Source organism: Panthera pardus, unplaced genomic scaffold (assembly GCF_024362965.1).
Source record: "Panthera pardus isolate Hobbes unplaced genomic scaffold, ASM2436296v1 HiC_scaffold_26, whole genome shotgun sequence".
Lineage (NCBI taxonomy): Eukaryota > Metazoa > Chordata > Mammalia > Carnivora > Felidae > Panthera > Panthera pardus.
The window spans coordinates 39,073,087-39,085,289 of record NW_026526832.1 but is presented as its reverse complement, the minus strand read 5'-3'; the positions used below and the strand labels follow the sequence as shown (position 1 = coordinate 39,085,289).

Below are 12,203 nucleotides of genomic sequence, written 5' to 3'. Positions count from 1 at the left end.
ACTCACGCCTCAGCACACCTAGGTCACATAAACCCAAAAGGCACTAACACAAGCCTCATAAAATCCGATAAACCTTCAGCGACGGTATCGTCACAGTCACCGGGAATTCTCCATCGCTGTTGACCGCAAAGTGGTCGTAAGATCTCTCAATTTCAAACACACGTTCCTACTTAGCCTCAGAGACGGCTTCTGTAAGGTGTCGCGGATACCTCTGAATTTGCATTTCTTCCACGGTTGTATCACAAACTACGATCAAAGAAACACGAAAAGAGAGATGAGGCCGAATCCTTTCTCTTCTGGCCAAAGTACCTCAGGAAGTGGCTCACACCCACTGCCCTCCTTTAATGAGAGCGCACATGCCCACCTTCCTGGGCACGTCCGCACCTGCTCAGCCCACTTGGCATTCCAGTGCCATGGCGACCCCCACCTCCCCCTGCCTCCCCCACCTCCCCCTGCACTCAGGAGGTCTGCTCCCCCCCCACCTCCCCCTGTGCCCAGGAGGTTGGCTCCCCCCACCTCCCCCTGTGCCCAGGAGGTCTGCTCCCCCCACCCCTGCACCCGGGAGGTCTGCTCCCCCCGCCTCCCCCTGCACTCAGGAGGTCTGCTCCCCGTCTCCCCCTGCACCCGGGAGGTCTGCTCCCCCTACCTCCCCCTGCACCCGGGAGGTCTGCTCCCCCTACCTCCCCCTGCACTCAGGAGGTCTGCTCCCCCTGTCTCCCCCTGCACCTGGGAGGTCTGCTCCCCCTACCTCCCCCTGCACCCGGGAGGTCTGCTCCCCCTACCTCCCCCTGCACCCGGGAGGTCTGCTACCCCCGCCTCCCCCTGCGCCCAGGAGGTTGGCTCCCCCCACCTCCCCCTGTGCCCAGGAGGTCTGTTCCTCCCCCCACCTCCGCCTGCACTCAGGAGGTCTGCTCCCCGGAGAGAGCTAGCTCAGGAAGTGGCTGTGGGCCAGCCACCCCATCCCTGTGCCAAATGAGTGACAGCAATGCTCCCTCCCCCAAGCCCATCAGGGTCTGGGGGTGGCAGTGAGCGGCTGCAGTGACTGTCATTCACTTCCCAGCCAACCCTGGAAAGCCTCTGGTTACTCAGTTTAGCAACTTCTCCTTCAAAGGAGATTTTCATTGTCCGTGACCCCAGGCGGCAGTAGACTCCCCCTGATGCACCACTTGGGAGACGGGGCCCAGAACAGACCGGAGCCTCTAATTCTTACACTTGGCTTCCACTCGCCGGCAGCAGGGAGAGTGGTGGGTGTGTGTGTGGGGGGGGGGGGGGTTCTTTGTGATCAGAAGGAGGTGGAGAAGCACAGAATTACCTGTGTGACTCATCTGCCCTGAGCCAACAGTGATGATGCCACAGGGCGGGCACACAGCGGGCACATGCTCATGGCGCCCCAGCAGGCCCGCACCCGGGAACAGCCCTCTCAGCAAATCGCTGCCTCCTTTCTCCTGACACTCCACCAGGGCCCCGATGACGCTGGTGTGATAGGACAGGGGGCCACACTGGGTCTGCACTCACTCCAGTACCGACCCCCACAGTCCACACTGCGGACAATGACGGACGCCCTGAGCTGCCGGTCTCGTTGCTGACTCACGGAGAAGCCCCACCTTTGTGGAAAAACCACCCTGTAAGAGGGGGTGCCGTGAAGAGCCCACCCTTACCTACCCCTGGAAAGTGGAAAAAGGGCCAATGACACGCATGCCCCCAGGCTCAGCTCTCCTACCTCATTTAACACAGTAAGGGGGCTCTTATTAATTTCACTGAGCTGTGTAGGTCCCTTCCCATCCCAGAACAACACAAGGCATCTGACACACACACACTGAAATGCGCTGGGGCCAGATGCCCTGTAGACAGTGAAAACATCACTTTGGTAAAAGCATCCAACCGCCCTGCAGGTGGCCGGCGGTGAGCCGAATGAGCTCATCCTGGGGCCATCATCTGAGGGATGTCACTGCGGCCTGGTCCCAGGTGAGGCTGCCCAGTCCCACTCCCTCCAGGGTGACAGGCAGAGTGGAAGAGGGTCATGAGCTATTGTCTGATTCACGAGACACAGGTATACCTGTGTATACACAGGTATACCTCATACCTGTGTGAGACGCCAGCATCTAATGAACACAGAGCTGGACAGCTCACCAGAGACCCCTCACAACCACCCCAGAAGGAGGCACACGCCCAGAGGGACAGCGTGACATACCAACAGATCGGAAGGCCACGTCTTCCACGCTTACCACACGCTCAGCACACACTGATCCACGGTCACCACACACTGACCACAGGAGCAAACCGGGGGTATGGGGGGGGGGGGGGGAGTATGCCAAAAAAAAAAGGTGGCTTTATCTCAAAATGAGTAATTCCCCTGGAAAGCACAATATATTTACACTTGTCGTCCACAAGGGACCAGCAGAAAGATGTGTGAGCATTCTCAGAACTTATTCTGATGAGGATGTATTTCTACTCCCAGCAAAGGAAACAACTTCCAAATCACAGTGTGACGACCACAAGTGGCTCCTGCTGCTCGCTCACTCAGCAGGGAGGCAATCCTGGGACACTGGTGTCGTTCTGGGGTCAGACTGCCTGGCTCTGAAGCCCAATCACCCCACCGAGTAAAAACGGCTGGATGCTTTCTCCTTAGCACCCGGACAAGTTACGGCCTCTGCAATGGTCCCCACTTTACAGGGTCACGTGGGAAATACAGGGGGCGGTGCGTGCAAACCTCAGAAGGGCCTGGTCACAGTCACTTCTCCCCTCACACAACACAGCATGAACGGTGGCCGGGCGCTGTCCTTGGTGCTGAGGACGCACCACTTCTCCCCTCACACGAGACAGCATGCACGGTGGCCGGGTGCTGTCCTTGGTGCTGAGGACGCACCACTTCTCCCCTCACACAAGACAGCATGCACGGTGGCCGGGCGCTGTCCTTGGTGCTGAGGACGCACCACTTCTCCCCTCACACAAGACAGCATGCACGGTGGCCGGGCGCTGTCCTTGGTGCTGAGGACGCACCTGCCCCTGCCAAGGCGCCTGCCCGGGGTCACAGGAGCATGAACACACACAGCAACGTCAGGCATGGTGACTGCTATTACACAGGATAAAACTGGGTGCAAGGACAGGAAGACGTGGGTGGGGGCGGAACAGTGATTATTTTAGACAGGATGGTTAAGAAGGCCCTCTCCGAAGAGGTCATACTGAACCAAGAAGCTGATGGCTCATTAATCAAGAACAGAAGCTACGAGGTAGTCCCTCTAAGCTCAACTTGGTCCCCACAGTGTGGATCTGAGAAAATCAGGAAGGGAAGGGATTGCTGCCTTATTTGTACTGTGTGTCCTAACAGACATGGGGGGTGGCGCGTTTCCAGAGATCCTGCCATCGAGCCACTGTAACAGCTGAAGCATTTCCTCCTTTTCAGTAATCTTCACTTGTGACTGAGAAGTGGGTGACTTTCCAGCAAACCTACACAGCCTTAGGGCAGTGCCTTGTCTCCCTCCATGGTTGGGAGCTCGGGAGCACCTATTTCACTCTCGAACCAGACACACTGGTGAATCTCTAGTGGAGGGTCAGCCTGCGGGCACTGCCCACCCCCTGCATGCTGGAGAGCCAAAGTGGGCATGTGGGGCCATCTACGCTGGGGCCCAGCTGCTCCACGGCAAACAGACATCGAGCGGCCCTGAGGACAGGAGCCCGTGCCAGAACATGGGAGGCACAGCAACGACCCGAGCAGACTGGGAATTGCGTGGTTTTCCAGGATGCTCCCTTTCGGCCAGCAGCAGGGCCGACACTCAGGACCTGGCTGGGAGCCCCTCTCCCAGAACTGCTCTCGGCCTCAATTTACAAACCAAAAAGCAAACAGACAAAATTAGCAGTTGCCTCGTGTTTAACCCCACACACAGCACCAAACTTAAATTTCCAAAAGGCAAATTCCCTGTCTGCTAAGACATCACTGAAGATAGTTTAAAAAAAAACAAAAAACAAAAAACAAAAAAAAAACACGCGCAACAACCCCAAAGGCCAGCGAGGATGCAAAGACTGGGTCCCCACACATCACTGGTGGGAACGTCAGATGCATAGTCACTTGAGAAGGCTGGGGCAGTTTGCACAAATCAAAACACTCAACCACCAGACGCCCCAGGAACTGCACTCCAGGGCATTCAGTTGAGAGGGAGGAAAACCCACAGATGTGAGAACACCTGTACGTGCATGCTCACAGTAGCTGCATCCATGATGTCCAAAACCCAGGGGAGGCCCAGCTGTCCCTCAATAGGTGAGTGGTGGCCTCTGTTTCTCAATAGGTGAGTGGTCACACAAGCTGTGCCCCATCTTCCCTTAGACCCCTCTTCAGAATAAAGGGAAAGAGCCACCGATGGACACATGTGACAACCAGGATGAGCCTCCAGGGAATCACGGTGAGCGCACAAAGCTACTATCGAAGCTTCCAGAGTGGACGATCCCATTCATAGAATATTCTCAATGTGACGAGTCTATAGGACAGAGCACAGACTCATGCCTGCCGGGGATTAAGGATGCGGCATGGGGAGGAGTGGGCTATGGCCACAAACAGGTAGCAGGAGGGATCCCGGTCCTGTGTCCTGGCCACGGGATGGCTGCACAAATAGACACACGTGGTGAAATGGCAGAGGACTGAAGGTACACCCCCAGCTCCCAACGGTGACAGTGCATGGTAGGAAGGCAACGTCACCACGGGGGAGATGGGCGACGGCACACAGGATCCATCTGTGTTGTTCTTACAATGCAGGTGGATCACAGCTACCTCAGGGAAAAAGTCAGCAGACACATAGTGATACAGCAGAGAACAAAAGGAATTCAAGAGACACTGTGAACAAGGGCCGCAGATTCAGGAGAGCGGACTTCCAAAGTGGATTTAAGGAAGACAGTTCATCTGCGTGTGTTTAAATGCCAACAATTATTTCCTAACAAGTTCCCCTTTCACAGGGGTGCAATCATAGGGGGTATGACCGCGAGGTGTGGTCATAGGGGGTGTGATAATGAGGTGCGCTCACAGGGGTGTGTTCATACAGGGTATGCTCACAGGGTGTGCTCACAAGGTGTGCTCACAGGGGTGTGATAACGGGGTGTGATAATGGGCTGTGCCACCGGGGCTGTGATGACAGAAATGTGATCATGGGTGTGACCCAGACTTAACATTTCACTGACCTTCACCTCCCGGCAGCACACGCAGACTGGTGTGGCCACTTTTGCCAGAACATTTTGGGGACGCAGACCAGCAGCCCCTCCCTCAACTCCCCTAAGTTCGGCCCATGTGTGCACTAGCCAAAGGCACAGACGCCCTCTGCACACGCCAAATTCCCCGCAGTCGCTGCTGGCCTGCACCGTGTCTTACGTGCCCCCCCCCGACACTCACACACATGCCTACGTGCACTCTCACACTCGCATCCACACGCGAGCCTGTGTCTGCAGCAACTGTAGCACTGACCGAAAGGTGAACTCCAGGCGTGCCCCCGCTGCCAGGCTCGCTCCGCACTCCGGTGACCCCTCGTGGGAGCCGCGGGGCTCCTGTGCAGCTCTGCTTCCTGCGGGGGGGGGGGGGGGCGGGGGGGGTCTGCCGGCTCCATACGGATAACTGACTGTGGACGTGGTGGCAGCCTGGCACCCACGAGACCACACCTCCCGCACGGGAGCACAGAGGCCTCCAGACCCGCAGGGGGCGCCGACGGGCAGGTCTGCTCCCTGTTCCCCGCTGATGCCGAGACTGGATCAGTCCCAGCTCCACGTGTCAGCTCCCAAGTAAATCCCTCTTCAATCCCAGCAGTAATCATTAATTCCTCTTTCCCCAGGGGGCTCAAGGGACACGGTTCACAACGATCTCAGCACATGCTGCGGCCTGCCCTGGGTCACCTACATGTGCACACCATGAGTGTCCCCTGAGAGATCATGCGTGTCTGCTTGGGGCCGGGTCCCCCCCACCACCTGGCATCCCTGGGGCCCAGCAAGTGCATGCAGCAGGTGCTTAGTAAAGATGTGTTGGATTAAACGTACTTAATCGGTAGATTAAACTAAAACAGCATTGGGTGTACAGAGGATACGGCTCTTTCTCACATGTGCACACGTGTGTGCACACACACGGAAGCATTGCTGTATTAAGGAAAACGGTAATCACCACTGTAACGGTAAACACCGGTAGCAACGTTACGCTCTCTCAGGCCCTTCTAGAAAGCATGGCCTTCTGCATTTGCGGAGGCTTCAGGATTTCGCAGCACTCGGCGGAGGCTCCCCTGGGGAACTGGCGGGTGCGGCTGCGCCTCCATCACAACACGCGGGCAGCGACAGGCCAGGCAACCCGGATGAACCGGGTGCGTGTCCACCCCCGGGCCCCACACACGACACGCAGGGGAACGAAGGCAAGGGTAAAGGCGTGGCGGCTCGGGGATGCAGCGAGGTGGGCACACGGCATATCCTCATTCAGGCCACAGAAGAAGGAACTGTGAGCCTTCAACCTAAAGACACAATTGATTGACGCTTAGGACCGCTGAATATGACCGTATTTAGAAGCGAAAGAGCGACAGAACGCCGAAGACCTCTGCGGCGCCCGCCTCTGCCACCCTCCCGGCACGGGCCTGGCCACACTGGTCTCGATGAAAAGGAGGCCTGCACACAGGCTCCTTCACGATGTTTGTGGCAGGGTTTCCGTGAACGTGTCCGCTCTGGAGAACAAGGACCAGGAAACGAGAGAGACAGACAGAAAGCCATTCACACCGTCTTTTCACAAGACAGCAGAGTCCCGAGCGTGCGCCGCGGGCCCTACCACGGGAGTCTGCGGCCGCACGCCGTCTACTGCAGGCTTGTCCCCGGCGTACGAGACAGGCGGAACCCTACCAGGCCACGCTGCCGTGGGCCGTGTCGTCAAGGTGACAGAGCAGCTCCAGGGTGTGTGCGGGGCTCGATGAGTCATCAGGGGACTCGTGGCTGCCGGGCTCCAATTCCTTCGGCATCCTCCACACGGCCGCACACGTCAGGACCTTGCTGTCTGAGGCTGGGGAATAAACAGAGGGTCATGTCAACAGAGCTTGGTTCGCGGCCGCGGCCCAGACGGCGCACCGCCATCCACACAGACGCCGAGGCAGAGCGCGCCTGCCCTTTCGAACATCTGAAGGGCAGGGAGCAAGCAGGGCGGGGGGCACACACCCAGAGTCAGCAAGCGGGACAGGCAGGCTCCCCGCCAGCAGCCGCCTAACCCCTGCCTCCCTGTTTTAAAACCACCACTCTGCTTCAGAAGAAAATTTGATTTTCCTCCAAATCGATTTCCTTCTGTGCTTCCTCAACGGTTCTTCACGACAGGGAGCAAAACGCGGGGGTGGGCGTGCGACAGACACCCCGTGAGGGCCGCTCGGGCGTAAGGCTGGCGGCGAACAGGCGCTCCTCACGGCTGTACGAGGGAATCCCGCACCGGCACCGGGCACCCTGAGAAGTCTCCGTCTGGAAACCGTGTCGCCAGTGCCGCCGGACCCCCGTGCGTGGAGGGGAGGGGACGGGCAGGTGGGAACCACACGCTGAAGCGCACCAGGCGTCGTGTCTGCTGTGCCCTGGCTCTCCAGGCAGCGTGCGGCCCAGTGCCCGCTGGCGCCGCGTGGACACAGCATCTCCCGCAGACGACGGCGGCTGCTCAGTCCCCACCACTCAGAGCCCCCGGGGATCTGTCGTGGAGCGCTCTGAAATGCCTCCTGGTGGATAAGGACACCAAGACAAGAAAGACCAGGGCCACCTGTTTCCAGGAACACGCCAGGCACCGGGTTCTGCCCCTCTGCACGACTGTTCAGTACGACAGGGAGACACAGAAGACCAAAACGAATCGGGTTTAACATTATGGGACAAAAATTAAATCATAAATCCCTAAATATAAATCCTTTCAAATATGTTTTCCGTTCAGTACCACATTGCATCTGTGCTAAACACGTTCCCTTTTAAAGGCCTTTTAGTACATGATGGTAAATCAAGGAACAGGTTTCAACATTAAATCACCAGGCTGACATCGAGTGAGGACCATAAAAGAAATGCAGAACAAGAGAGAATACCGCGTGCACAAGGTTTCCCGCATGAAATACGAAGAAGAAAGGGCCTCATGCCACACTGGAAAACGTCCCACTGAGCAGCTGCAATGGCCCTTCAATCCAAACACCAACTGATCAGCCAAACAACGCACCAGTGAACATAACAGGTGATGCCGGGCTTCAGGGGCAGTATTGCCACTGTCGGCCACGATCAAAGGACAGGCGGGAGGATAGGGGTTTCCACCAGGGCCTTCTGACCCCAAGGTCGGGGCTCACGTCCCATACAGCTTGCCGGGCCACACACCTAACGGTCACCTTCCCGTTTCACCTCTGACAATGCAGCGCACCATGGACTTTCTACACGAGAAACTCATTTTCTTGTGGAAGTTTCCAGCACACGGTCTTTCTGCAGAGCCTGAGAAGCGGCGATGGCATTCCTAAAATACGAGAATATCTAACTGGTGACTCTGAGGCAGAGAGAAGAAAGGAACGCCTGAGACATTCACCCCGTACACGCACAGATTATATCAGTCTTCCTAAATGACAGAAAAAAGAACTCTCTAATGCGAAGAGTGATGGAGCCACCCGCGTGAGAACTAACTGTAGCTTCTCTACAAGATGAGTGAAATGCACACAGCTCGTCTCTGGCAGAGTCCCCACAGAACAAATTCCTTCTCTGAGGAACTCTGCTCAGGTGTCTTTCCCTGTAACTCCTGCTCACCCAGCAAACACAGCAGTGCGGGAGAGATACCAAATGCTTTCCCCTTGAGAAAAGGAATTAGACAAGAAGGTTTTGTATTACCACTTTTACTTAACAATCTACTAGAGGTCCTGCCTACTTCATACGTCAAGGAAAAAATAAAGGTGTAAGACTGGGAAAAGAAGAAATGAAAACACCACTACTTGCTAATGATAATGGGTGTAGAGAACCTGACAGTCTACACACACTATACTCTTAGAAACAAAGCAGGGAATTTAGCAAAACTGTTGAACACCAAGGTGATATATAAAATTTAACTGGATACCTACAGATAACAACAACACTTTAGGAAATTTTTTTAAAAATATTAACAATCACATTAAAAAATCAAATATCCAATAAAATCTCAAACTACAGAGGTGTAAGGCCTCCTGTATGCAGCAAAATTAAAACCACTGCTGGGAGAAAGCACAGGCCTATCCAAGGAGGGTATACCATGTTCATAGATTGGAAGCTTCACTATTGTGAGGCACCCGTGAACCTTAATTAAAGTTCCAAAAGGCTTTCTGGATAGAAGCTGACAACCTGTTTCTGTACTTCTAAAATTAAATGGAAATGTGAGCTGTCCACACAGCCAAAACAGCCGGGCACAGGAACAAATCTGGCTGACTTACAAATCCAGGATTAACTTGGTATCGGTACACAGATACCTAGACCAAAGAAAGAAAATGCAATCTAGGAACAGACCTTATCAAGAATGGTCACCTGACTTATAACAAAAATACCACTGCACTGGAACGGTCAAAGCATGGTATTTTCAATAAAAGATGATGGATCAATCGTATATTCACATGAAAAATGAAGTATTATCCTATCTCACAACATACACAAAAACTAATTCCACACAGACTGAAGATAAAAATGTGAAAGACAAAATAATACAAATCCTTTCTACAACGCATAGTAGAATATCCTCACAATCTTGGGATAAGCAAAGATTTCTTAAGTAGGGCAGAATAAAACACAAATCATAACAGAAAACACTGATAATATAGACCACATTAAAATTAAAAGCTTCTATCTAACAACAGACATTGAACTTCACAAAACTTAAAACTTCTGCTCTTGGAAGGATATCATGAAAAAAACGAAGACTGGAAGAAAATACTCATAATATATTTATCTGACAGAGGGCCTGTATCCATAATAAAGAACTCTTACAATTTAATAAAAGAAACAACCCAAAGTTTAAAAATGGCAGAACACTGAATCAACACTTCAAGAAAAAACCTGAATGGGGGCGGTGCCTGGGCAGTTCAGTCAGTTAAGTGTATGACTCTTGATTTCAGCTCAGGTCATGAGCCCACGCGTAGTGAGACTGAGCCCTGCATCAGACTCTATGCTGACAGCCTAGTGTCTGCTTAGGATTCTCTCTCTCCCTCTCTCTCTCTTCCCCCCCCCCCCCCCCCGTCTCTTTTTCAATAAGTAAGTTAAAAAAAAAAAAAAGAAAAAGAAAAAAAAGAGGAAACATGAATGATTAACAATCACCAGAAAGGATGCTCAACATCAACGGTAACTAGAAAAATGCAAAATAAAACCAAACGAGATGTGCTACACACCTGCGAAATGGCTAAAATTTCATTTTAAAAAGATGAACAAAACCAAGCACTGGAAAAGACGTGGAACAAATGGGTCTTCTGCAGACATTTGGGGCTGGAGATAGTGTAACACGGTGCAGACGTTCGGGGCTGGACAAACCTTAACACGGTGCAGACCTTTGGGGCTGGAGATACCCTAACACGGTGCAGACATTCTGGGAAACCCTTTGGCAGCTGAGCATTCACTTACCAAATAACCCAACAATTCCACTCTTAGGAGAGGCTGTCACAGAGTGTGACTGGTTGATAACAAGCTTTGTGACCACTCCCGATTCCGGCAGCTAAACCTGGCCCCACAGCAACCGCAGCCTGGGGATGGTGTGTGACTGCCAGAAGTCGGGGGTAGCAATTATCATAATGACCAACAAGGCAGCGTGCCAGCTGGGGAAGGCCAACTGGCCGAGAGCTGTGGCGACAGATAACAAGAGACGGTATTCCTAGGAGCAAAACAGATGGTCGCTCAACAGAGCCCTGCCTGCCTAGTACATACGTTCATACACACATACGAATTCAAAGGAATTCAAAGGAAAACAAGAACAGATGAGCAGGAGGCTGAGGGAAGCCACCCCACTAAAAGTCACAATCCCTTACCCGGCACCGATCTGAGCCACTTTCAGACCTAAAACCCACTGACAGAAAATATGGCCAGATCTCCGGGAATTCGGAAGCCACAGTGATGGGGCAAGTGCCGACAGTGACCGTTACCCCAGCGTGCTCCCAAGAAGACCTACCGCGACTTACGTGGTGGTCGTACACTGAGCAAAGGGCAATGCTCAGTGGTTCAAGACCTGCTGAACACAAGGTCTGAGACCCCAAGTGTCATGTCCCCTGTTAGAGTGGGGACATTGGAGGGCCACGTAACAAAAAAGGCCCGGACAACGCCTGGTCACAGCAGATCTCCTGGCTCTACAGACCCACCCGGTGCTCGTTCCCATGGTCCATGAACGCACAGCAGGACTGACGCTGATGCTCCCACCCCATCACAGGTGGCGGACACACGTGCCTACAATAGCGATCAAGGGCATGGAAGGGCCTTGCCGCATCCACCTTCTGGCCTCCGCACAAAGTCAGCGGGTCCTGGAGACAGACCGCGGGCTCCTCTAAGCTCAACCGAGCTGGCGTCCCGCTCACAGCTGCGGTGCCAGACACGGGTCCCCGTCAAGAGGACCGCCACCAGCCTCAGGTACGTGACATATGGACGCTGACCTCCACGCGCCTTCTTTCCTATCCCAGTGAAGGCGGAGGACCCGACACCGTCCGCATTTCCACGAGGAGGAAACCACACGTGGTTCTGCCACAGGGCTGCGTCAGTGCCCCTGCTTGCTGCCAGATACGCTCCGAAGACGTGGGGACGCCCTGCGGAACGTGCACTGACGGCCCCACGCAGCGTGCAGCAGACCCCGGCCAGCAGGGGGAGATACCCCATGGAGACTCGGGCCCCGGCGCCGGGCGGGGTCTGAGGCCCAGTACCCCAGAGAAGCTGCAGGCTACGTGCCCAGAGGAGGAGGCACAGCGCCCGAGGACCTCTTCATCCCGCAGCGGACACGCTGCACCCACAACACCGGGCCAGCCCAGATGCCTGGCGACTGGAGGAGGCTGCCGCCTGCACAGGAGCCGGCGCCACGGGCTCCACGGCAAGGTCAGGCTGCAGACACGTGGTCTGCTGGCCCCGCTGTGTGAAAGGGGTCAGGGGGAGAAATGGGACCACGAGGGCTTCGTGGGGAGAATCTCAGGGTTCTGAAGAATCACATGCACTTTTAAAAACTGCTCGGGCCACGCCTCTGGGACCTGATGGGTGGCCCAAGCATCACTCATTTGAGAGCCCCA

General features: G+C 54.7%; 1 protein-coding gene across 4 annotated transcripts in view; it reads right to left on the bottom strand.

Annotated features, from left to right (window-relative positions):
- EIPR1 (EARP complex and GARP complex interacting protein 1) overlaps positions 1 to 12,203 on the bottom strand; it is a 118,926-nt gene that overhangs the window by 28,272 nt on the left and 78,451 nt on the right. For all 4 annotated transcript variants that reach the window (XM_019453201.2, XM_019453216.2, XM_019453231.2 and 1 more), the window contains one exon: positions 6,847 to 7,003. In XM_019453201.2, coding sequence (XP_019308746.2) covers positions 6,847 to 7,003 — 157 coding nt within the window. The remainder of the gene's footprint in view (positions 1 to 6,846; positions 7,004 to 12,203) is intronic.